The 27,930-nt window shown below is 41.8% G+C and overlaps 1 protein-coding gene across 1 annotated transcript in view; it reads left to right on the forward strand.

The window, feature by feature from the left end:
• LOC126418544 (protein son of sevenless) overlaps nt 1-27,930 on the forward strand; it is a 192,592-nt gene that overhangs the window by 65,159 nt on the left and 99,503 nt on the right. The window contains exons 10-11 of the mRNA XM_050085359.1: nt 9,536-9,736; nt 14,792-14,909. Coding sequence (XP_049941316.1) covers nt 9,536-9,736; nt 14,792-14,909 — 319 coding nt within the window. The remainder of the gene's footprint in view (nt 1-9,535; nt 9,737-14,791; nt 14,910-27,930) is intronic.

A 27,930-nucleotide genomic window follows, 5' to 3' on the forward strand; every position in this document is an offset into this window, starting at 1 on the left:
GAAAATGTAATCATCAACAAAGGAGGTGGCTTATACTCGAGTATTGCTCATTAGTGTGGGACCAGTACCAGGTCGGGTTGACAGAGGAGAGAAAGAAGATCCAAAGAAGAGTGGCGCGTTTTGTCACAGGGTTATTTGGTAAGTGTAATAGGGTTACGGAGATGTTAAGCAAACTCAAGTGGCAGACTCAGCAAGAGAGGCGCTCTGCATCGCGGTGTAGCTTGCTGTCTAGGTTTCGAGAGGATGTGTTTCTGGATGAAGTATCGAGTATATTACTTCCCCCTACTTATACCTCCCGAGGACATCACGAATGTAAAATTAGATAGATTGGAGCGTGTACGGAGGCTTTCCAGCAGTCGTTCTTCCTGTGAACCATACGCGACCAGAACAGGAAAGGGAGGTAATGCAGTGGCACGGAAAGTGCCCTCCGCCACACACCGTTGGGTGGCTTGCGGAGTATAAATGTAGATGTAAATGTAGCCATCTTTAAGGTGGAGGTCAACATCTAGGAAGGTGGCCTATGGGGTTGGGGTTGGTTAAGCAAATGGAGAAGTCGTTGAGGTTCTGGAGGAAAGTGGGTAGGGTGTCCTCACCCTCGATCCTGTTTGCAAAGATGTCATCAATGAATCTGAACCAGGTGAGTAGTTAAGGTTTCTGGGTGTTCCTCTAGATGGCCCATGAATAGGTGCTATGCAGGTGTCCATAGCTGTATCTTGGATTTGTTTGTAGGCAATGCCTTCAAAGGAGAAGTAATTGTGGGTGAAGATATAGTTGTTCATGGTGACTAGGAAGGAGGTTGTTAGTTTGGAATCCGTCGGGCGTTGAGAAAGGAAATATTCAGTAGTGGTAAGGCCATTGGCATTAGGGATGTTAGTGTAAAGGGAGGTGGCATCAATAGTGACAAGCAGGGCTCTGGGTGGTAAAGGGACAGGAACTGTGGAGAGTTGGTGGAGGTAATGGTTGGTATCTTTTATATAGGAGGTAATAGGTTGCAGGTGTTAGTCTATGAGAGCAAAGATTCTCTCAGTGGGGGCACAGTAACCGGCCACAATGGGGTGCCCTGGGTGGTTAGGTTTGTGGACTTAGGAAGCATGTAGAAGGTAGGAGTGTGGGAAGTGGTTAGGGGTGAGTAGAGAGATTGACTCTTGTGGAGAGGTTCTGGGATGGGTCTAAGGATTTGAGGAGTGATGAGCACCTGCTGGATTTCTGGAGTGGAGTCACTGTGGAAAGTTTATAGATGGATGTATCTGACAGCTTGCAGAGTCCTTGTGCCAGGTAATCCTTGCAGTTCAAAACCGCAGTGGTGGAGCCTTTGCCACAGGGAGGATTATAAGGTTAGGATCAGTTTTTAGATGGTGGAGTGCTGTTCTTTCTGTGGATGTAAGATTAGTTTGCATGTTGAGTGATTTGGGGAATGATAGTGAGGCAGGGTTCAGGGTTAAGAAATTCTGGAAAGTTAACAGGGGGTGGATCATGATTGCATAGAAATGTGAACTGAATTAGACAGAGTTCAACATTGGTGTTTGGTTGAGTCTGATTGGTGGTGAAAAAGTGTTTCCACTGTAGGGAGTGGAAAAAGGGGAGAAGGTCTAAAATAAGTCCTGCATGATTGAATTTGGGAGTGGGGCAAAAGATGAGGCCTTTGGAAAGGACTGACATTTCTGTGGAGCTAAGGCTTCTGGGAGAAAGGTTCATGACTGTGTTTTGGATCTGTTTAGGTTCTGGATTCTGTGTGGTGGTGGGAGGGTGTTTTGGAGGGCGGGATAAGTGTAGTAGGTCTTTGAGACTGTGTTGGTCAGCTATGAGGAGACGTGGGGGAGATTTGGAGGTTGTAGAGGTTTGGAGGTTGTTGTAGAGGTGGTGGACAGTGGTACTCCTGGGTGGGACTAGGAAATGAACAGGGTGGAGAGCTTTTTGATGTGATGTTGTGCATGTTGCTCTAGTTCCTGGAGGCCAAGAGTTTCAATGTGTGTTATGGGTTCCAGGAATTTGGGATTGCATAGGAGGAGAATTTTGCAGATGGAGGGAAGATACTGCAAGGAGGTTTGGGCTTGGTTGATATGGTTTTGCAGGACTATGTTGGTGAGGACTAAAGATTGGCAGTATTTGAACAGGTGGAGGTCATTGTGGAAGGAGGGGTGGTAGCCGGAGATGGGTGATTTGATGGCAAGGCCTTTTGGGGGGATTCCATGAGCCAAGCGACAACACAGGAATGGTATGTGGTACTGGCTTCTGGCTAGGGGTAAGGAAACTTCTCTGTATTGATGCAGATGAAAGGAGCAAGGATCCATAGTGGTGGAAAAAATGCAAAAAATTACATAAATAATGTAATTTAACATTCTATTGCCATTTTCTCCTTCCATTAGTTAGATTAAATATCCCCTATGATATCCAAGAATAAGTATGAGGCCTTATCGTTTAATCTAATTGAGTCTCTGCTGTTGTCGCAGTTTCATCTCTTAATCTCCCAAAGGCATCCACGCATTTTCTACTGTACGCCTTTCTTCTGTTTCAGTCAGTTGTTGCCTGATGCTCCATTTGAAACTCTCAACAGCTACTGATTACTTCAACTTTACATTACCCCATCTCCTTAAATTCCTACCTTTTTGCAATTTCTTTATTTTTTAATTTGCAGTTGATTACCAGTAAATTATGATCATAGTCCATATCTACCTCTGAAATGTTTTGCAGTTAAAAATCTGGTTTCTAACTGTGTATGGAACCCTCTGGTGTCTCCATGTCTCTCCTTTGTACACAGCCTTCTTCCAAGATTTGTAAATGAAGTATTAACATTGATTAAATTGTTTTCATCCTCTCCCCAGTTAATGTTCTAATATTTTTCCTTCTTGTCTTCTTCTAACTGTCAAATTTCAGTTCCCAATCATAATTACATTTTGATCTCCCTTAACTATTTCAGTAATCTTTTTTTATCTTTTAATACACTTTTTTAGCTTTCCTGTAGAGCTTGTGGGCATATAAATATGAACTACTGTAGTGGATGTTCACATCTATGTTGGTTACAACAATACATTCAACGAGCTGGTCATCATAGCTTATCTGCATTCCTATTTCTTTATGTATTATTAGACCTAATCTAGTATTACCCGTAATTGAGTTTGTGTTGATAACATTGTACTGACCTGAACAAAAGTCCTTTTCTTCCTGGCACTGCACTGCACTAAATTCTCGAAAGATCTAACTTTACCCATCCATTTCCCTTTGTAAGTTCTCTATCCTGGGTTTAGAGTTGAATGACGGCGACGGCACTGACAACACCGATTGAGGAATGTTTTACCCTGGATGATACCTTTGTCATTAAGCCTCACACTGGAGCTCTATGATAGAGATCATGGTATGCTGTGGCACACAATAGTACATCACCAATACCTAAAGACCTGAAAAATTCTCGTTGGGGGGGGGGGGGGGGGGGGGTAGATATGATTACAGCATGCACCAGTCATGGATCTTACTGAGGTGTGGGTGACCTGTGTACCTCCATGATACAGGTAGTTGCATCATACGTGCAACCACACTGGAGGGGTGTCCCTGGGAAGGACAGACTAACTTCATGGGAAATGTAGGGTGATGCTGTGATGTTAGAAAATTTCAGGGGTGATGGAAAGGGTAAAAGAAGTAATCTGAGGTAAGGAACACTGGTCTGGAAACAAGTCAAAAATTATAAGCAAAAAGCATTTTAATACCTCTCACAGTAAACTGCTTTTACTGAAGCTTTTTGTTTTCCGTATTTTGGGAGGAAGTAGTATCAACCAAAATAGAAAAAAAAGTCCAGTAAACATGAGATCTAAAGTTCATACCTTAAAAGCTATGAACACCACTTCACCTTTGCTACTGTGAAACATATCCCTTCTACTTTAACAGGTGCTCATAATTCTTAAGATAAATATTTTAGAGCCCATGTTTATTAGACACTTATTTTGTTTTGGTCCATACTACCTCCTCCAAAAATATGGAAAGCAAAGAGCTTGCAGTAGAAGGGATCTACTGCCAGAGTTAGGAGAATGATTTTCGCTTATAACTTTCAACTTGGTTGTTCTTGCCTAGTCTCCGTTACCTCAATTGATTCATTTGCCCTTCTCCATCACCCCTGAAAGTTTCTAACGTCATCACAAAATCACCCCTTATAATAGCTATAGTTTGCCCTCACTTTCAGCTTTTCCTAGCACCAACATAGTGAAACCTTGCTGTCGAATAGAGGCCAGATCAGTCAGTCTCCCAGACTTTTACTTGTCCAGCTATTGAAAAGGCTGCTGCACCCTTTGGGAACCATAGGTTAGCCTGGCCTCCCTAGAGATACCTTTTCAATGTGGTTACACCTTCGACACAACTATCTGTATTATAGAGGAACTCAAGCCATCCACCCCAGCAAGACCCATGGTTTGTGTGTTCATATTTACCCGAAATTAAGAGGTCTCTTAGGTATTGGTGATGTACTCTCATGTGCCAGAGTGTTCTATATTCTCTATTATTTACTCATTTCTTGTCTACAGTCAGTGTCAAAAATAAGAAAACACTACTAAAAGTAAAAAGGAATTCAATAATTATCGCAGTACTTTAGCAATGTGTGGCACCTGAAAATTGCCAATTGCCCATTGCCCATTTTGTGGTGAATCCACCCAGTTATTGGTTCAATTGTAAGATAGTTGAAAATGGATATTTGGTTGAAATGCATTTGCATGCATTGAGTACTCCAGTTGGGAACTGTGTGATGAGTGATGGGAAGTAAATGATATGATTACACTTGTTTTTGACTGACTTGTAATGAATCACAAAGCCTAGATTAGGCTGCAAATTGACAATTTCATTATGAGTAGGCGAAGCCAGTAAATCTCAACACAGAAATACAATTGCTGAAATAGATTGAAGTGTAACTGAGCCTGAGATATGTTCATCATTGCAGTAACCTGTTTTTATGTCTTTATTTCTGATTTTGTTGTAAATTTTGACAGTAAAGTTAAAGTCTAACCAAATACAATAAAATAATAGCTAACTTCATATACAAACCACAGGAAAGTGCAACAAGCATTCTGATTGGCTACCAGTAACCTACTCACTATTCATCGTATTCAGTTCCCATAATTCATTGTGCAGTCACTAACTGCAGCACCCAACAGAAGATATAGGTACATCGTAACTGCAGTTTTACTGGATATTTAATAAAATGTGACTTGGCTGGGTAGCATTGAAGGTTGAAGTGCAGAGTAAATGACTTTATGGATGCATGTATACTGCTTTGTGTAGTGTTCATGCTGTTTAAAGAAGAGAATGAAACAATATAAGCCCATGGTATCACCTGTGTCCTCCACCCCACCCCCAAGCCCCATACCCCATCATCCCACCACCCGCAACCTCTACCCATCACCCCCTCCGCCATCATCCATTCCCAGTCTCTACCCACCCACCACTCCCAACCTCTACCTACCCACCACTCCCAACCTCTACCTACCCACCACTCCCAACCTCTACCTACCCACCTGCACCCTCCCAAACCCCCCTACCATCCTTTTCAAACCATAAAAATAAAATGGTCATCAGGTCTAAAGACAAGCCATTTCTCAGTAACATTTGCATAACTGCATGTTGATTTAATTTAGTAACAGCAAAATTTTACCATAAAAGTCCCTCACAATCTGCGCTAGTCTGATGGTCAGTGGTTTAGCAGGAATGTAAATACTCAAATCTCTTAACACAAGCATTGTTGACAATGATCACTATCATTCATTTCATTGTGAAACAGGTTTATTTTTGTGTTCAGTGTTGGCACATAACGTAAGCTCTCTTTTGTTTCTTTGCCATTGACAACATTTGAAATACTTGAACTGTTTCATCTTGTTTCTTGCCATATGGTGGTAGATTGTATACTACACATGAGCTAGGAATAAACATGACATTATCCATAAATAGGAACATGTTGTCAAGATAAAAGACAAAATATCCCATGCACTTAGTCATTGTTCCACAAATAAAGGTACATAAAGTAGTGAAATGTTTAAGGAGTTCCAGTGTTACAGTAAAATGATAGACATGAAATCTGCTCTGTGACTGCAAAAATTCATAAATAGTCAGGAAATCATGCACAAGAAAAATTAGAGGAAAATGACGGGCAGTTGTTTGGTCCATAGGTATCGGTTCTTGTTCCCTGTGATAACACAAGATATCATAGCAAAATTTCCTATTTTCTCAGTGAAATGTTAGCTACAAGTTGTGATAGAAACAGTTTACCTCATGATATAAGCAGAGATATCATCTTGCAATCTTATTCTAACTACCGAAGGTACATTCTTTTTGAGGAAAACCTTAATAATTGGGGGAAAAATTAGAGAGGTTGTTACCTTATCAATAAGTTTGAGGTTACGGATATGAAAGTAGCTAGGATGATTGCAGGTACTAGTAGATGGGAACAATGGCAGGAGGGTGTCCACAATGAGGAAATCAAAGAAAAACTGGGAATGAACTCTATAGATGTAGCAGTCAGGGCGAACAGGCTTAGATGGTGGGGGCATGTTACACGCATGGGAGAAGCAAGGTTACCCCAGAGACTCATGGGTTCAGCAGTAGAGGGTAGGAGGAGTCGGGGCAGACCAAGGAGAAGGTACCTGGATTCAGTTAAGAATGATTTTGAAGTAATAGGCTTAACATCAGAAGAGGCATCAATGTTAGCACTGAATAGGGGATCATGGAGGAATTTTAGAAGGGGGACTATGCTCCAGACTGAACGGTGAAAGGCATAATCAGTCTTAAATGATGATGATGATGATGATGATGATACATTTTGCTTGTTTGCAAAGTCCCTAAGTGCATTTATTTGTTCTCATGGTAGTTGGCTTTTTCCTAGTTTTTATTGGTGTCCAACCAGCCACAGATACCAGGGCAATATTTGACATTTTCTTCAGTTTATTCTTATTTTATTGAGTGTTTTCTGCACTGGTGGCTCTATTATAGTTTTAGCTGTGAGGAAATGGCACAAGTGCATGTAGACATAGATGCTCCAACGAGAGATTTTTAGTAGCCACTTTAATATGTCGGTGAACAACCATGTTCTGTGTTAATATCAGTCTGTCTTCCAAGTCTCTAACATTTGTCCATTGGTCCATGTCCCAAGAAGATTGCCTATGAGGAAATAATTCATTTCCACAAAGCATTTAGTTCATACCAGTAACCCCTAATTCTTTAAAGAAGTGAATTCACATCCATACAACAGCCTCAGACATCTGATTACACTTCACAAATAAGTTAATGTGTCAAATATGTGATGTTAAGCGTATGAGCAAGAAGTAATTTAGGGCGGGTTTGAAATTATGCGTTAAGTTCATAGGAAGTCACTAAGTGATCTTATTATGAAACACAGAATGAATATGATGTGGGTAATTTGCCAATCCATTTTAAGGAAAAGCTAGTTATTCATCTCAATTTTTATGACGTTATAGCTACTGAACTATGTGAGACACAATGATATAATTTAGCAGGTACATTCTGTGATATGTTTAGATACTGTCTGCAAAGTGTGTTGTGAATAGTCGATAGTAAAGAAGTAATAAATTAAAATGTCATGTGTGATGCTACAGTGTTATTGCATGGACAGTAAAAGCGTAGCAAGCGATAAACTTTTTTGCTGTTTTTGGGTTGGGGGTGTCAGTGAATAAAAGTTTTGTAAAGGGGGTGTTGGTCAAATTATGTGTAAAGTTTGTTGTAGGGCTCTAAGACCTCTCATTCTCAAATATTGTATTATTGTGTTAAACTTTTAATGTAAGATTATATCTCTTAATGTGTTAATTATTACAGTGTTTTAAATTTTTAAATTCGGTCAATAATTATGCTAAATGTAGAAAATCAAATTTTTGTGGTCCCTGGAAGCCAATGAGGTAGGCAGTCAGTAACTAGTACCAGATTCTAGGGTAGTCACTTAATAATATAGATTCTGCACAGGTCATTCAGTGCCGTTGAACCAATATTGTCACCACAATCATCATCCCCCACTCCCCCACCCCGTCACATCCCCTGATTTAATTTTATTACATTGCATCACTCATGTTTTACAAATTCCTTTAAGACACTATCCATTCTGTTCAACTGCTCGTCCAAGTCCTATCCCATTTCTGACGTAATTTCTTCAGCAAACTTCAGAGTTTTCATTTGTTCTCCATGAACTATCCAAATTTCTCCTTGCTTTCCATCACAGTTTGGTCAGTGTGTAGATTGAAGAATATTATGTATAGGCTACAAACCTGCTTCTATTCAATCTGACTTCTAAGATAAGTCATAGTCAGTAAGGCCTACATTTCTCCTTAACCTAAACTCATATTTTACAAGATTGGCTTCTACGAGTCATTCCATTCTTCTGTAAGTAATTAGTGTCAGTATTTTGCAATTATCACTTAAACTGGTCGTTTAGTGTTGATCACATGTGCAAGTATTTGTCTTCTTTGGAAATAGAATTATTACATTCTTCTTCCCATTTTAGGTTCTTTCACATGTCTCATATATCTTGCATACCCGGTGAAATACTTTTGTCAAAGTATGTTCTCTGAAGGATCTCCATAACACTGAGGTAATGCCATCAACTGCAGATGCCCAATTTTCATTTAGGTATTTTAGCACTCTATCAAATTCTTCTCGCAATGTAACACCTCCTATCTCATCTTCTTCTACTGTCCCTTTCCTTTCTATATTATTGTCGCAAAAGCTGTAAGGGTGTCGGTTGGTAGGTAGTGCTGAGAAATAAATGTCAAGGGAAAAAAAATTGATATGTTGCACCATTTCCAAGTTAATTAGTGTTTAAGTTAGCCAATCAGACTGTTGCGTGCACAAATTCAGGTGGCCCGCCAGATACAATTAGTGTTCTCATAGCGTAATTGATAGCCCACGAGGCTGCTGAGCCTTTTTGCTTGGGGTCATTCCTTACTACTGCCTTGAGTCCAGTTTTTCTGTCACTCTCTTGTTTGTTTTTTGGGAATCAAATGAAGAATACATTTGATAGCACCATATCTGGCAGTCCACTTGAATTTGTATACACAATGATGAGACTGTCTTAACGTCAATGCTAATTAACTTGGAAACAGTGTAACATATTGAGTTTTTTCCACCGCTTCTGATCACCCTCTCTATGTTCCTTCCACCTCGTGGTGGAAATGGGAAGGAAAGAAACTGTCGCTTATAGCTGTCAGGTGGATGTTTGGATGATTTCTTCACAGGACATACTTGGTTTTCGTGTTCACATCTGACAGAACAGTGCTCTGTCACCAGTGCTTGTGATGTAATATTAAATGCCAACTGTCTTTTGTCTTAGTTGCAAATCATACTGATTTGGATGTCTTTATGAAAGTCATTTTATGTTATTTGTAAACATAGTTTTCAAGTATGTTTTAGTTCTTAGAAGTTTTATCATTTCATTTATCGCACAGAACTCTGTAGAGCACATTGTAACATGGTTATTGCGACAACATTTAACCTTGTAAGGCAAATCAGATTGACAGTGTTATTTGCCCGTGCTTACTTTTTCTTCTCTCTTCTCTTACAGAGGATGTGTTGGGAAAAGTTGGTAGTGGTCGAAGACTGACTGAAAGGCGTGTTTTTCTCTTTGATGGCTTGATGGTATTGTGCAAGCCCAACAGTAAACGCACATCTGTATCTGTTACGGGTCCTGTCGGAGGCGAGTTTCGCCTCAAGGAACGCTTCTTTATCCGTAAAGTGGAAATTGTTGATAGAGAGGATACTGAAGGTAAGAATAATATGTGACATGATTTTATTGCGATTTTGAAGGACAGTACTGCAAAAGTGGCTATTTCAGTCAGACCCAGAAAAATCTACCATTTTTTCTATTCAGGAGTTAATATATCAATTTTCAAGCAAGTTCAGAAAAATTAAAAGAATTCTTACTTGTACTACCACTTCTAAGTTTAACTGGTGTAAGAAAGAGATTGAGAAATAGTAGTTCACAGGAATGTATGAAGTGGAGAAAGGCATTAGGTGGATGATTGGTGGAAAACTGAGAAACTTGTACTTGTCATTATTGATTCAAAATACTAAGGCTACGAGTGTCTAAGTGATGATGGTTTCTGAAGAGAAAAATTACACATTATTGTATAAAGTACACAAATGTTAAAGTACACACCATGTGCATTATTTTGTGTCTGTATCGAACATCTGTATATAACTTGAATCTGTAGTAGTCTAAATTACAGTATTATTCCATCCTAAATTATATTTTTAAATACGTATACCACCACAGGAGAGTGTTTTATTACCAGAAATATAAGTTTACTTCTAGTTGTAACACATGTTCTGATTTACAATCAGATGTAAATTTTGTGCGCGCACACGTGTGTGTGTGTGTGTGTGTGTGTGTGTGTGTGTGTGTGAGAGCAACCATTCACATTTCAGTAAATGATTTTGGTGCAGGTTGAAGTCAGTTGAAGGGTATCTCACTCTGCACATGAAATGGGGGTCATTACATTTGATAAACTGTAAAAAGGCTTTTGAGTTGTTAAACATCACCAATTCATCATTTTTATGATGTAGCTAAAAATGAAGACATCCCACTAGACACCACTTGCACTTCTGCTCAAAATACTAAAAATTACATTACTCCGCACTATGGGCGTCACGATGGCTGCTTTGACCAGAAACATGTGGACATCTCAAAGTAATAACGTTTTAGTAAACTCTCAATCCATTGTCTTTTAATGTAGTTCATTGATATTTAGTCTGAAACCACAATCTGTCACTATCGTTGCAAACAACAGAATAAGAGGAGTGAATCTGTTGAGTTGTTTCAGAAAGTCCCATAAGCTCTGTTGGGCAGGAAATTAATTTTCTTCTTTGGAAGCCACAAGTTATTGCAAGAAGGTGAATGTGTGTGGCTGGTAAGCACCACTAGTCTTCTCTTAATAAATTCACCTCTACAATTAAATATTTATTTACCAGTTTTGAAAGGTCAAGCCTCCATCTTCAGGCATTTGACTGTGGACAGTTATAACCAAATGGCACAGGATAGGTTCCAGTGTCTAATTGTATAGGCTGTAGCACTACGAAAAGCACTAAGAGACTGTACCCCGGGCCTGTGGTGTAACACGTATCACAATACGGTACATTGTGCCACACACCTGACATATGGTCTCGTAATATTCGGAATCCAGTGCTGTCACTGTTGTGGTCTGTTTTTACCCTTTTCCAGTGTGCCACATATGCTCCACAGAGATGGAAACTGGTATGCTGTAACATGGGTGGCATTATTGAATGCTTGTGTATTATGAGACCACACAAATGGTACCATTAACACTTTTAGCTTACCAAGTCGTCATCAGACACTTTGAATGTATCTCATAGTAATTCCTCAACTGAGCAAGTCCAGGAGGCTTGTTCAGTTTACGAGTGGTGGTGGTGGTGGTGGTGGTGGTGGTGGTGGTGGTGGTGCGGCGCAGTGCAGTGCGGTGCATGATCTTCCTGTCACAGTTTGATGATTGATAAAGTGTTTGCGTCCTTGTCAAATTAAAATGTTTGAGGATACCTTATGAGGTAATTGAGTTATCCAAGAAAAGATCAGTCGTTAATTAAAAGTTGTTGTGGTCGCTGCACTTGCTTCCTTCTGCCTTGAATGGTACTTATATAACTGGCTGCCATGTGTTATGAATTCCTCTATTCACAATACTCAAATATGTCATTTCTCCAGTAACTTGAGCAGGGGCAGGAAATTCTTATTTTATATTTGCATAGCCTTATGCTTGTCCTTGGTAAAGACTTATCTATGATGAATGTGTGTGTGTGTGTGTGTGTGTGTGTGCGCGTGCGCGGGTGAGGGATGAGGGAGGGAGCTGAAACTGCCAACCCATTCGCAAGCTTGTTATGTGCCACATATAAAAAACACTAGCAGTCTGCAGCTTCATACATTCATATGTAGCAGTTTGATAGACTTAACTTTCATGTCAGTTTCTTAAGTTATTGCAGTTTTTGTATTTTTTCTTAATCTATGGATTCTAGAGGTTACAAAGCTTTGTTTACATTAACACCTCAGTTTCATCTTTCTGTAAGCACCGTCCATTGTGAGCATTAGGTTGTATTCAATTTCCATTTGTTATGATAAGTTTGGCCATTTTATAGATGACAGAGTTATGTAATGAAGTTTCATAAAGTGATAGATTGGTACTCATCATTAGCGGAGATGTTGAGTCACAGACAGGCGCAACAAGAGACTGCTAAACACACAAGCTTTCAGCCAGAACGCCTTCTTCCAAAATAGACCCCCCCCCCCCCCCCACACACACACACACACGCACGCATGCGACCACTGGCTTTAGGATGCCAGGTCCGGACTGCGAGCAACTGCACATGATGAGAGCAGCAGTCTGGGTGGTGGTGGTGGGAGGGGAGGGGGGGGGGAGGGTAAGGAGGAGGCTGAGGTGGGGAAGGGCTAGTAAAGTGCTGTTTGTGGAAGCATACAGGGACAAGGTGGAGAGAGAATAGGGTAGCTAGGCGCAGTTAGGAAGTTAGACAGAGTGGGTGGGGTATAGGGGGAGGGGGAGGGTAAAATTCTGTGGGTGCACTAGTGGAATAGAAGGCTGTGGAGTCGGAACAGGGAAGGGGATAGGTGGGCGAAGGACAGTGAATGACTAATGAAGATTGAGACAGGGAGGGTTATGAGACCGTAGGCTGTATTACAGGTAGAGTTCCCACCTGCAGAATTGAGAAAAGCTGGAGATGGTAGGAAGGAGACAGGTGGCACATGCTATGTAGCAGTCATTAAAACGAAGAATTCTGTGTTGGGCAGCATGCTAAGAGGCTGGATGGTCCAGCTGTTGCTTGGTCACATTCATGCGACAGATAGCTTGTTGGTTGCCGTATCCATGTAGAATGAAGCACAGTTGTAGCCTAGCTTGGGGATCGCATGACTGGTTTCACAGGTAGCCCTGCCTTTGATGGGATAGTTGCTGCTTGTGACTAGACTGGAGTAGGTGGTGGTGAGAGAACAAGTGGGACAGGCCATGGATCTATGTCTGTTACAGGGATATGAACTACGAGGCAAAGGGATGGAGAAGGATACTGCCTGGCAGAGAATGTGATTCAGCTGATACAGTCCTGGGTGGTACCAGCTTATGAGGGGGTGTGCTTCTCTGTATTTGGACTGTGGGATTTTGGGAGGTGGTGTGTGACTGGATCAGTAGACACTGGAGGTTGGGAGGGCCTTAGCGAGACCTGGGGTATCATTCAAGAGGGGCTGCTCATCACTCCAGATGCGATGGTCATGGGTGGCTGGGCTCCATGGAAGGGACTTCTTGGTATGGAATCAATGGTAGCTGTCGAAGTGGAGGTATTGCTGGTGGTTAGTAGATTTGATATGGGCAGAGGTACTGATGTAGCCATCTTTGAGGCTGAGTTCAGAATTGAGGAAGGTGGTATGTTAGGTAGAGGAGGAGGAGGAGGTGAAGTGAATGGGGGAGAAGCTGTTGAGGTTCTAGAGGAATGTGAGTAAAGTGTTCTCACCCTCAATTCAATTCATGATGATGTCATTAATGATCAGAACAGAGTGAGAGATTTGGGATTATGGATGATGAGGGAGGAGCCCTCTAGATGGCCCACGAGTAGGGTGGCATTGGATGGTTCCATTTGGGTACTTTTTGCCATACCCCAGTTTTGTTTGTAGGTGATGCCTTCAAAGGAGAAGTAATTGTCAGTGAAGATGTAGTTAGTCATGGTGGCTAGGAAGGAGGTTGTAGGTTTAGATTCTGCTGGATTTCTGTAATAAGGTCACTGTGGCAGGCTTTGTAGGTGGACTAATCTGACAGCTGGCAGAGTCCTTTGACCAGGTAATCCTTGCAGTTCAGAACAATACCAGAATACTCAAAGTACTCAGTTATTTTGTTGGGCCACCTGATTGCTGAGCCCACTGTCCAACAGAGCGTTCTTCATTTTAATGACTGCTCCACAAGCTGTGCCATCTGAATTCTTTCTACCAACACCAGATTTTCGGAATTGTGCAGCTGGGAACTCTCCTTGCAATATATCTTACATTCTCATAACTCTCCTGGCCTCAACCTTCATGAGTCATAGTCCTTCACTCACCTATCCCCTTCTATGTTCCGACTCCACAGCTTTCATTCCACAAGTGCACCCACAGTCTTTCTACCTCCCTCCTTATTCCCCCCACCCACCCAACCACCCATAGATCGTTTTACCTCCTGCTAGCCCTATGCTAGTTGCCCTATGCTCTCCCCACCTTGTCCCTGAACACTCCCACTAACAGCACTTTACTGTCCCCACATGCTCCCTATCCCAGTCTCCTCTTCACCTCCCACCACCAGCATAATCAAAATTTCATTTTATTCACTTTTGTTGTTTTGTCAGCAAGGGCCTCAGATTTTTCAGTTCATGATTGAGTCAAATGTGTGTCTCATAATTGAAATTTTTAATTTATGCAGCCATTGTACCTGTTCATTTTCATTTCTAAATTTTGAATTGTGTATGAAAGCGTGAAATTGTTTATCATCGTAAGTATCTGGTAAATGCTTTCATTTCAATAATTTCAGATATTTGTATTTCAGATGGTGAAGTTTCCTGCACTGTCACAAAATTTGTTTGTTTTGTAATCTCCACAGCTCGTTAATTATGTATGTGGACACACACACACACACACACACACACACACACACACAGACAGACAGACAGACAGACAGAGAGAGAGAGAGAGAGAGAGAGGAGGGGGGGGGGGGGGAATCTTAAATGTGTGATTAACATTGTTGTTTTGTTTTGTATATTGTGGATGTTTGTTTGTTTGAAACAGAGCTGAAGAATGCATTTGACATTGCACCAAGAGTTCAGCCCAGTGTTACTCTTGTTGCAAAGTCTGTTGAAGATAAGAACAACTGGATGGCAGATTTGGTCATGCTCAATACCAAAAGGTATGTAATAATGAATAAAACCTAATGTATGTGATTGGATATTGAGTGGTGTTGGTAGAAGCTCTTACCTCTGCTGCTGTCCTTAGTCTTTCTATATCAAAGTAACTGGAAGTATCTAGTGTCATTGCTTGTTGCACAGAATGAAAACTAATGTTGATTTAGAGTTAATAAAGTATCTGATAGTAAGCACTGCATGGATATTGTGCAAAAAGTATGAAATGTCTGTTACCAATTTAATCCTACGAAAGTGGACTGTTCAGTTGGTTCAGTTAGCAGCTTCTAGTCTCAGATTGCATTAAAATTTTGCGATTTTTGTCATAAAATGCAGTCCATACTAAAATTCCTGTTTGAGGAAATTGCGTATTGTGCTTGTTTCTGCATATTAATGCTGATGCAGAGTGTGATATACTGAGACTGCAGCACAAGACATACAATCAAAAGAGGAGCTGCGAGTTAACGAAAAAAACATAGCAGTTTGAACTATCGTAACGTGTCTGAATTACTCGGTGTTACTGCTGCATAAAGTGTGCATGCCTAATAATATATTTTACAAAAATGCTGGTAGCTTATTTAGTAGCTTTCTCCTTTGCAGCTTGTTCAGATAGTACAACTGACTGTATAATGTAGCACACAGCAGAACAGAACATACTAGAATTCAAAGTACAGGGCATGTTGTATCCACTCCTCAGATTTGAGTCATTGCTATCCCACCCATTAGTGTACCTACACACTGAATAACAATCCACTTTGCTTTATTTGTGTAAAGTGTCATGTCCTAACACAGGATAGAGCAAAGACGGGGGGGGCGGGGGTTACAAGTCAGTCTGCAATTTCTGAGCAGTTAGCAGAAAATGCAGAAAGACAAACTTCCAGTGAAGGCAGGTTGATTGTTTGCAACAGTGTGAGGCACTGTCACAAGGTACCTGTGAGAGGTGCGGGTTTTAAGATTCCATAGGATGCTTGGTGGGTCTGATTAACATTGTTTATTTGCAATCAGACTAATTACTCTTCTGAAGATTAACTCTGAACATTAGAAAAGGCAAAGGGTGCAGCTGATTGCACAACAGAGTGCCTCAGCATGTGGGGTGAGCTTTAACAGAAGCAGTGAAGAGAGCAGCACTCCAAAAGCAGACTTATCAGTGCTTACTGAGGCTGACAATGAGCGATGCAGAGTTGGTGCCCTAATGATCTGATTGAGGATTCTGTCTCAATACAAAAATGTAGGACTTCAAAGGATTGTGGCGTTGCACTATTTCACCTTTCCTAAAGTCGGACCAACAGTCCACTGGCACTTAACAGGCATCAGCCAATCTCACTAGAAGCTCTGCATCTCCCGGGTGCCTCTGACCAAACATATTTAGATTCCTCCTGTTCACATAATTTGGTAGGTAGAAATATGTCTGGACTTTACATTAACGAAAACAATGTTTGGTAGCAACAGCTTAAGTTGAAAGCTAAATGACACCCCCTTCCTCTTTTAGCCAGCAACAACATTACTGTTGACCTCCGGTAACCTAAATGCTGCCACTTTTGCCTGCATTCTGAATTGTCTCAGATTTCCTATCTTGGAGTGCACTTGCTGGCTTCCAGCAGCCTTAAGCTTAATAACGTACAAATCGTTACATTGTCAATATGGGACATCTCCTCCCATAGGAAAAATTTGTTGACAAGTCACTTGGCAACAAATTTGTAATCTGACTTCTGTTGTGGTAAAAGCATCCTAGCTCTATAAATGATGTTGCATACATTCTTGGTTAATCATTTTACCCGTTTTTACATTTCTCACTTTGTAAAGTTCACTTTTCAACTCACTTTTGCACACATCTAAACATCAGTAGATAACATTGTTTCATTTTTCACTGCACCTCTTTACACATAGATAGGTACAGACAGAAGCATAAATGTGAACCATTCGTTCGGTTTACAGATACATAAAAACATCGGTTTAAATCATTGTTTACATAACTTTCGATTTTCACACTACAGATCCAAAATATACACAACAAGAAAAAAAATATTCTCTCTCTCTCTCACACACACACACACACACACACACACACACACACACACACACTCACTCTTTTCTTTTCTCCTCTTCTTTTTTTTCCTTTTTCTTTCTTTCTTTTCATAATCAATATTTATTTGTTCATTTTTCTTTACATAACATGTATATAAACATATCAGTACAGAACATTACATATCATCCTTACAGTAATACATCTGGACAAGAATACACATAATTACATGATTCTTGCTTTAATTTTCATTATGTAATTCGTAATTGTAATTTCTTATGTGCTGAGGGAGTTTTGCATTATGTTTGATCTCTTTATGGAGCAGGAATAGGTAACGAGGCTCTTTCCTCATTGTATTCAAATGTAATGGATGTTTCATCTCACTCTTCACGATTTCCTCTGCTTGTCGGAAGAGCCTGTCTACTGTGAATTCGTGTCATCTCGGACCCTTTACATGCTTTTACTATGGTTGTCTACACACACACACACACACACACACACACACACACTCTACCACATGTATTTAAAACAATATATATACACAGTATCTGCACAAAGAGCATATAAATGCAATGGCAAGTATTACAACTCCTAGGTAAGACCAGAACGAATAATGATACTAGGGTATTTCTGAGAGACTATGCTGCTCTTGGCAAGCTATTTTGTCTTCTGTTTCTACTATTTTATGACCTCCTACTTTAGGGTCATCTACATTTTGCATTACCTGTTCCACCAACATGTTTAACCTTAATTCAGAAATGTTCCTCTTTTCCTTATTTACAATATAGCAATCAGTCTCAATGTTTAAAGCTGGCACTGTCTTCACTGGTCACAGTAATTCTTATTATTTGTTTGGAATGCATGAACACCTGTGTTCCATACCCTTTACATTTTCCATAAAATGTTAGTTTCCCTATACCTCAAACCATTACGTCTATTGGCTTTTTGTCATTACACAAAATTGTCAAGCTTTTCTCTTTTGGAGCAACAAATAACCATTGTCCTGAATCAATGGAGTCCAAATATTGTCATTTAATTTCACAAACTTCTTAATACAGTCTTTGGGAGTTTTAAGATTTTAAATATGGCTGCCTTCAGCAACTATGTGCGCAAGAGCTTCAATGGATTGGAAATATTGGGCAACCAGTAGAAAAATATAGGTTTAGTAGACCTTGACTGTGGTTTTGACAATTTTAAAAATATCTTCTTTAGAAGCTTATTGTACCTATTAAAAATATTATGACATCATGTGTGGAACAGAGATGATATCACTGCAGTAGACAAAATTGCAGGAAATGTTTACAGATAATTTTAGTGAAGCATAGTCACATGTAGTCAAATACAGTTAAGTTGCAGTTCAACATGTTAATAATGAGCCACCTTAGACCCATCCCTCCCCCCACCTTTTTTTATTTTTAGTGTGTTTCATCATACCTATAAATTCATGATATCTAGGCATACATACACTGCTTAGTGAGGCTTCATTTACTCGTTATTTTACTGGGTATTTTATAACAGCCTCCCATCAAGAGTATTTGTTCACTACTATCACTTCCTTTAGCATTGTGCTTCACAAGTGATGATCTAACCGCCCCCCTTCCCCTTCTCTTCCCCAAGTTGCATTTATCCTTTAATATTTGCAGTTTTTCCAGAACGCGTGCGCGCGCTACTTACCAGAGGCGACTTTAGGTTAGTGCCACTACCCTTCAGCAAGTCGGCACACGTCACTAGCTCTGTCTAGCACTGTACAATCCAATGCCATCATGTCATGGAAATGGAAATGAAATGAAGTCCCATGCTTCTTTACAGAGCGTAGGGGAACGATGCGGGAGACCGCACCGCCTTACTAGGCAAGGTCCTAATGGAGGTGGTTTGCCATTGCCTTCCTCCGACCGTAATGGGGATGAATGCTGATGATGAAGACGACACAACAACACCCAGTCATCTTGAGGCAGGAAAAATCCCTGACCCCGCCAGGAATCGAACCCGGGACCCCGTACTCGGGAAGCGAGAACGCTACCTCGAGACCACTAGGGACGGACCATCATGTACACATTTGACAGTGGATCCAACAACATGTAGCGTGATATATATATATATATATATATATATGGTTATAATAGAGGGAAACATTCCACGTAGGAAATATATATCTAAAAACAAAGATGATGTGACTTACCAAATTAAAGTGCTGGCAGGTCGACAGACACACAAACAAACACAAACATACACACTCTTTGTCTTTAAATATGTCTGCTTGTGTCTGTATATGTGTGGATGGATATGTGTGTGTGTGCGCGAGTGTATACCCGTCCTTTTTTCCCCCTAAGGTAAGTCTTTCCGCTCCCGGGATTGGAATGACTCCTTACCCTCTCCCTTAAAACCCACATCCTTTCGTCTTTCCCTCTCCTTCCTTCTTTCCTGATGAGGCAACAGTTTGTTGCGAAAGCTTGAATTTTGTGTGTATGTTTGTGTTTGTTTGTGTGTCTGTCGACCTGCCAGCACTTTAATTTGGTAAGTCACATCATCTTTGTTTTTTTTATATATATATATATATATATATATATATATATATATATATATATATATATATATATATATATATATATATATATATATATATATATATATATATATAAATCTTTCAAACAGCACGCTATATATATATATATATATATATATATCTAAAAACAAAGATGATGTGACTTACCAAATGAAAGTGCTGGCAGGTCGACAGACACACAAACAAACACAAACATACACACAAAATTCAAGCTTTCGCAACAAACTGTTGCCTCATCAGGAAAGAGGGAAGGAGAGGGAAAGACGAAAGGATGTGGGTTTTAAGGGAGAGGGTAAGGAGTCATTCCAATCCCGGGAGCGGAAAGACTTACCTTAGGGGGAAAAAAGGACGGGTATACACTCGCACACACACACATATCTATCCACACATATACAGACACAAGCAGACATATTTAAAGACAAAGAGTTTGGGCAGAGATGTCAGTCGAGGCAGAAGTGCAGAGGCAAAGATGTTGTTGAATGACAGGTGAGGTATGAGTGGCGGCAACTTGAAATTAGCGGAGATTGAGGCCTGGTGGATAACGGGAAGAGAGGATATATTGAAGAGCAAGTTCCCATCTCCGGAGTTCGGATAGGTTGGTGTTAGTGGGAAGTATCCAGATAACCCGGACGGTGTAACACTGTGCCAAGATGTGCTGGCCGTGCACCAAGGCATGTTTAGCCACAGGGTGATCCTCATTACCAACAAACACTGTCTGCCTGTGTCCATTCATGCGAATGGACAGTTTGTTGCTGGTCATTCCCACATAGAATGCGTCACAGTGTAGGCAGGTCAGTTGGTAGATCACGTGGGTGCTTTCACACGTGGGTGGCTCTGCCTTTGATCGTGTACACCTTCCGGATTACAGGACTGGAGTAGGTGGTGGTGGGAGGGTGCATGGGACAGGTTTTACACCGGGGGCGGTTACAAGGGTAGGAGCCAGAGGGTAGGGAAGGTGGTTTGGGGATTTCATAGGGATGTCCACCTAACCTTCGTAACCTCTTAGTTCATCCCTACGAAATCCCCAAACCACCTTCCCTACCCTCTGGCTCCTACCCTTGTAACCGCCCCCGGTGTAAAACCTGTCCCATGCACCCTCCCACCACCACCTACTCCAGTCCTGTAATCCGGAAGGTGTACACGATCAAAGGCAGAGCCACGTGTGAAAGCACCCACGTGATCTACCAACTGACCTGCCTACACTGTGAGGCATTCTATGTGGGAATGACCAGCAACAAACTGTCCATTCGCATGAATGGACACAGGCAGACAGTGTTTGTTGGTAATGAGGATCACCCTGTGGCTAAACATGCCTTGGTGCACGGCCAGCACATCTTGGCACAGTGTTACACCGTCCGGGTTATCTGGATACTTCCCACTAACACCAACCTATCCGAACTCCGGAGATGGGAACTTGCTCTTCAATATATCCTCTCTTCCCGTTATCCACCAGGCCTCAATCTCCGCTAATTTCAAGTTGCCGCCACTCATACCTCACCTGTCATTCAACAACATCTTTGCCTCTGCACTTCTGCCTCGACTGACATCTCTGCCCAAACTCTTTGTCTTTAAATATGTCTGCTTGTGTCTGTATATGTGTGGATGGATATGTGTGTGTGTGCGAGTGTATACCCGTCCTTTTTTCCCCCTAAGGTAAGTCTTTCCGCTCCCGGGATTGGAATGACTCCTTACCCTCTCCCTTAAAACCCACATCCTTTCGTCTTTCCCTCTCCTTCCCTCTTTCCTGATGAGGCAACAGTTTGTTGCGAAAGCTTGAATTTTGTGTGTATGTTTGTGTTTGTTTGTGTGTCTGTCGACCTGCCAGCACTTTCATTTGGTAAGTCACATCATCTTTGTTTTTAGATATATATTTCCTACGTGGAATGTTTCCCTCTATTATATATATATATATATATATATATATATATATATATAGTACCAAATGAACGTTCTGGCAGGTCGACAGAAACACAAACATACACACAAAATTCAAGCTTTCGCAACAAACTGTTGCCTCATCAGGAAAGAGGGAAGGAGAGGGAAAGACGAAAGGATGTGGGTTTTAAGGGAGAGGGTAAGGAGTCATTCCAATCCCGGGAGCGGAAAGACTTACCTTAGGGGGAAAAAAGGACGGGTATACACTCGCGCGCGCGCGCGCGCGCGCGCACACACACACACACATATCCATCCACACATATACAGACACAAGCAGACATATGTGGTCTTTAAATATGTCTGCTTGTGTCTATATATGTGTGGACGGATATGTGTGTGTGTGCGAGTGTATACCCGTCCTTTTTTCCCCCTAAGGTAAGTCTTTCCGCTCCCGGGATTGGAATGACTCCTTACCCTCTCCCTTAAAACCCACATCCTTTCGTCTTTCCCTCTCCTTCCCTCTTTCCTGATGAGGCAACAGTTTGTTGCGAAAGCTTGAATTTTGTGTGTATGTTTGTGTTTGTTTGTGTTATATATATATATATAAAAACAAAGATGAGGTGACTTACCGAACGAAAGCGCTGGCAGGTCGATAGACACACACACATACATATACACACAAAATTTTCCCACGTGGAATGTTTCCCTCTATATATACAAATCTTTCAAACAGCACGCTACATGTTGTTGGATCCACTGTCAAATGTGTACTATTTTAAATAGTTTTCTGACAAAGCCCAGTAGTAGATAGCTACTACTTTTCAGTTATGTATTTTAAATGGTGATTAAGTGGATGACACGCATGGGTACTAGACAGTCAATTTCTTCCTCATCGGGTATAGATAATATTTGATTCTATGCGAGTATGCTTCACTAAAATTAGTTGTTAAAATTTCCTGTGATTTTGTGTATTGTAATAATACCATGTCTGTTCCACATACAATGTAATAATATTTGTTAATAGGTGCAGTAGCTTCTGAAGAAGACAGTTTTAAAATTGTCAAAACCATGGTCGAGGTTTAATAAACCTGTATTTTGCAACTGGTTGGCTTTTATTGTCAATCCATTGAATGTCCTTGGAAATTTCCCTCACCTATTGCTACACCCCAGCTTCACATGTTTCATGTTCATACATGGACTTTAAAACAAACTTTTACGTAGAAATTTTGTGAACACAGATTCTCTCTTTCCACAACAGTTGGTCGTTACTCATTTTTGCATGGTCCCGGCAGGATCTTTGCAATATACCTGGTATATTACATGCTCTACTGAAAAATAAATCATGTGGTGTATAATGGTGGTGCTGTGGCGTGTAGTATTGCACACAAACACTGCGAATAAAAGCCATACATGCCAATTTGATTTTGCCCTATTGATGTAGTGTCTTAGAAATTCTGTTATAGTTTGGTGCGATCTTTTCAATACTCCATTCGAATGTTGACGATAAAAGGTGGTCTGTATCCTATTAATCCTTAACTGTCGGCACACTGTCTTTAGTGTGTCTCTCTAATAATTATAACCATTGTCACTGAATGTTACTGAGGGTATCCTAAATCTTAGAATGATTCTTTCCACCAGGACACAAGCCACTGTATCTGGGTCCTGCTTTTCTGTCGAATCTGCTACAATGAAATTTGTTAGAGCATCCTGGAATGTTAGTACATGTGTATTATTTCTATTACCATCAGGAGGCCAACAATATCAATAACACACCTGTTAAACATCCCTTCTGATGTTGGTGGTGTAACCAATGGCATTTTCATCTTATTTTGCATTACCTAGATTTTTTTTTTTTTTTTTTGCAACTAATACATTTTCTGATATAGTTCTCAATATCCTTACTCATACTGGACCACATTTAGTATTTTCTAATGTGATCTTAAGTCTTCACGATCTCTTGAGGACCACCTATGGGTGTGTCATCGAATTCCTGCAAAACTTCCGCCTTTTCATCAGCAATTATATCCTGCTGTTCATCTTTCTTGACTGTCAGCCCTTCCTTGATTTTATTTGCCCCACTTTCAGTATCAGCAGACTATATTTCCCGTATCCTTGACAATGCACTTGCTACACAGTTGTCCTTGCCCTTTTTATATTCAATTTCATAATCATACTCCTCCGATTTTAGTTTGAACTTTGTTAAATGGGAGGACAGACCGCAATCATTTTCCAATTGTGCTCTCATTTGTTCATTATACGCAGCATTGTTCGGCTCTTGATATTGATATGTCTGAGGTTCCCACTCCAGACTTGTCGTCCTGTCGTGTTTCCTTGTTGTTCACGTTTCACTGTTGTTGTTTTTCATTGACTCACCGTCAACACCATCGGCCGGTTGGCCACCGTCTCCTTGCCAAGCAGGAGCCTGTTCAGGCAGTGGTTGCTTCCCAGGCGAAGTCCTGCTCTCTTGCATTTCCACTGTTTAATGACACCAACGAAGATTGGGACATGTATTTTCAGTGGATGAAACCGCACTTTGCTGCTTTTTGGGTTTATAATTATGCACTCCAGTGGTTGCACTTTCTTTCTTGGGCTTCTCTGAGACATTTTTCTTACTAAAGAAGTTGTATGTCGAGACATTTTTCTTACTAAAGAAGTTGTATGTCCTGTCAAATCTAGTTGCCCTCACATTTGTGGAGATGTTTTCCTTTCTGTCAAACTGTTGTTGCAGTGGTGGTCTTAAGTCCAAAGACTTGTTTGATGCAGCTCTCCTTACTACTCTATCCTGTGTGAGCCACATCATCACTGAGTAACTACTGCAACCTACATCGTTGTGAATCTGCTAAGTGTATTCATTTCTTGGTCCCCCTCTACAATTTTTATCCTCCACCCTTCCCTCCAATACTAAATTGGTCATCCCTTGATGCCTCAGAATATGTCCTACAAACTGATCCCTTCTAGTCAGGTTGTACCATATATTTCTCTTCTCCCCAATTATATTCAGTACCTGTGATATACCCATCTAACCTTCAGCATTCCTCTGTAGCACCACATTTCAAAAGCTTTTCTTTGGCGGGTTCGTGCTTGGCTACCACAGGGCCCCAGCCTTTGAAGCATTTTTTCTCTTCCTTGCTGCATGGCTATCCTCTTGCTATTCTTTTTCCCCTCCCTTGGGGAACATGTCTGGGATGTTATTGGGAATGTCTGTCACTGATGTAAGAACAGCCTCACCTTTGTTTTTAATTGTCTTTTCCTTTCTTTGTTTCCCTTCTCCTCTCATTCCTCCACTTCGGCATTTGAGGTTTTTTTTTTCCTCCTCCTTCCTCCCTGTGCGCTCCTGAAGGCCAGCCCACGCATCTGACGCGTAACAGGTAACTGGGTGACACGTAATTCCCAGCCCCAGGTCGACAGGTAGGATTCGCACATATCCCCTGGTACAGGTCAGGCCCGGGGAGGGGCGATTGCCTGACCTGCAACCTTCTCAAATTGCCAATTGGTCCCTCTGTCAGGTGTTTGGGAGGTGTGAACAATCACCTCAGGCGGGTGCACCCCCTTGTGAAGAGAGCCCAAAGTTGTAAGGAGCGCGGCATATGAGATGCTGGCAATCATGGGGAATTTTCTCGCAACGAGTCCCTCATCTTCCCAATCAATGCCTACAAAACGTGAACGCAATGAGGCTAATGTTTGCAAGACCCTTCCGACTGCACCACAGTTCCTCACGGTCTCATATACTGAAGACGATCAGTCCTTCACCATGGTCAATCTGTTTATTATTCAGAAAGGTGTTGATGCAATTGCCAGCCCTATGAATTACTGCTCTTGTTTACAGATTGGCACTTTGCTTTTGGAGACTGCATCTGATTCTGAAGCACAACAACTGCTTGCTGTCTCACTTCTCCACTGCTACCCTGTTCGTGTCAAGGCCCATAGAACTGGAATTTCTTCCCGTGGTGTAATTTACACCAGGCTTAATTCTTCCCATGCTGTAATTTACACTAGGCTGCTTGACAGTCTGACAGAGGTTGAAATCCAATCTTACCTCTCTGAACAGGGTGTCATTGCCATCCATCATGTAATGAAAAAGGTAAATTCCTCCTTAGTGCCTACCTAAATTCTTTTCCTCACCTTTGATAGAGTGGTGCTGCCGTCCAAGATCAAAGCAGGCTATGAAATTATCACAGTCCGGGCGTACATTATGAACCCGATGCACTGCTGCCGGTGTCATCATTTCAACCACACTAGAATGTCTTGGCGACACCCAGCCAAATGTGAAACCTGTGGTAGGGATGCATTTGAGGGCGATTGTCCGCCTCCTCCTCCCTCTGTATCAACTGCAATGGTGGCCATGCCGCCTCCACTTGGGATTGTCCCATCTATCTTGATGAGCGGTATGTGCAAGAGATCCGGATAAAGGAAAAAGTGCCTTACCCAGTAGCTCGCAAACTACTGGCTAGTCGCAAACCCTGTGTTCTCCCATCTGGCATCTATTGTTATGTTCTTGTTACCCCTTGCACCATGAAGGCCACGCAGACATGCGAATTCAAATTCAGCTCTGAGGTTGTGAAATCCTCCCGTCCAGCTGTTCAACAAACTGTCAAACTCCTCACCTCGAGGCGAAGCCACCAGCCACACAACCGATGGGCTGGAAATGACAGGAGTAGTACTCCCATGTAGACTTCCTCCGTTCCTCCATCCAAACACCACCTGAGTCTGCTTCTAACAGTAAAGGCTCGAAGAAGTCCACCGAAGACAAAGGCTCTTCTCCTTTGCCTACTCAAAGATCCTCTTAGACGGTGTCGCCCTATGGTACCTTAGCCCGGCCGGCCTCTGTATAACCGGTGCACCACCAACAATTTTTCAGTGTTGAACTCCACGGACCAACCGCACAAGCAAGCCGATGCCTCTGTGGACCCTGCTTCTGTGCCCCGTAGTAGCGACTTTACACCGGCCATCACTCGGCAGCTGCCGAGTTGACATCCCTACATCTCTTCCTCATCATACTGTCCTCCAATGGAACATTCACAACCTTCAGTCCTAAAAAGAGGATTTATGACTGCTTTTAGTATCACAGCATCCCATTGTACTCTGCCTTCAGGAAACGAAATTGCGCCCTCACAACCGCTTTGAGCTTTCACATTACTTACTGCTTCGTTTTGACCTTCCCCCTGAGGTCGGCATTCCATCTCATGGGGGCACCATGCTACTCATACAGGATGACATTCATAGTAAACCCATCTGTCTGATTACCCATCTTCAAGCTGCTGCAGTTTGCCTTTTCCTTCCACAGTTGACTTTTTCCCTCTGTACCATTTATTGGGCAGCTATCTCCCTCATTTTTGCTACTTGGTGACTCTAATGCGCATCATCGCCTTTGGGGTACTCCCTGGACCTGTCAAGAGAGGTGCCCTCTTAGTTGACCTTCTTAACGAACTTAACCTCTTCTGCCTTAACACTAGAGCACCCACTTTCCTTTCCAACTCCTCGCACACCTATTCCCATTTGGACCTATCCTTTTGCACTGCCCAGCATGCCCATCGTCTTGAGCGACCATTTCCCATGTGCTATCCGTTTCCTGACTCCTGCCCCATCCACATGCACATCCAAATGGCAGCTTACTGACGCTGACTGGCAGCTTTACTCATCCCTGACGACCTTTGAAGAACAAGATATCCCCAGTTGTGATGACCAAGTGGAATATCTCAGAAACATTATCCTTACAGCTGCAGAGCATTTCATTCCTTGCACTTCCTCTGTACCATGTCATGTCCCAGTCCCTTGGTGGACTGAGGCATGCCATCACGCAATTTGCACACGGAGATGTGCTCTCCGCGTTTTTAATCGTCATCCTACAATGGCAAACTGCATTCATTATAAACACGTGTCAAAAGTATCGTTGTGTTCTTTAGGATAGCAAAAGAGCTAGCTGGATTTCATTCACTAGTTCTTTTAACAGTTCCACCTCTTCATCTGTAGTGTGGGCCAACCTACGATGACTCTCTAGTTACAAGATCCATTCCCCAATTTCCAGCCTGACAGTAGCAGTAGCAGACGATGTTATTATGGACCATGTTGCTATCTCCAACACCTTGGACCACCATTTTTCGAAGTTTTGAGCTCTTCCCAGTATCACCCTGTCTTCACTATGAGGGAGCTAGATCATGCTCTCAGTTCATCCTGATCCTCCGCCCCAGGGCCAGACACCATCCACATTCATATGTTGCAGCACCTTTCTCTTGCACAACCACATCTGGGGAGAGGGCACATTTGCTGGGCACTGACATGAAGCCACCGTCATACCCATACATAAGCCCAGTAAGGACAAAAACCTTCCTCCTAGATACCTCCCCTTCTCTTTTACCAGCTGCATTTACAAGGTGATGGACTGTATGATTCATGCCCAGCTGGTATGGTGGCTAGAGTCTCGCCCGAATGCACAGTGTGGATGTAGAGCATGGCGTTCTGCAGTTGACCATTTCGTTACTTTGTCCACCCATGTCATGAATGGTTTTCTGCGGAAATCCCAGACTGTGGCAGTGTTTTTCGATTTGGAGAAGGCCTACGATACCTGCTG

This window comes from Schistocerca serialis, chromosome 9 (genome assembly GCF_023864345.2).
Source record: "Schistocerca serialis cubense isolate TAMUIC-IGC-003099 chromosome 9, iqSchSeri2.2, whole genome shotgun sequence".
Lineage (NCBI taxonomy): Eukaryota > Metazoa > Arthropoda > Insecta > Orthoptera > Acrididae > Schistocerca > Schistocerca serialis.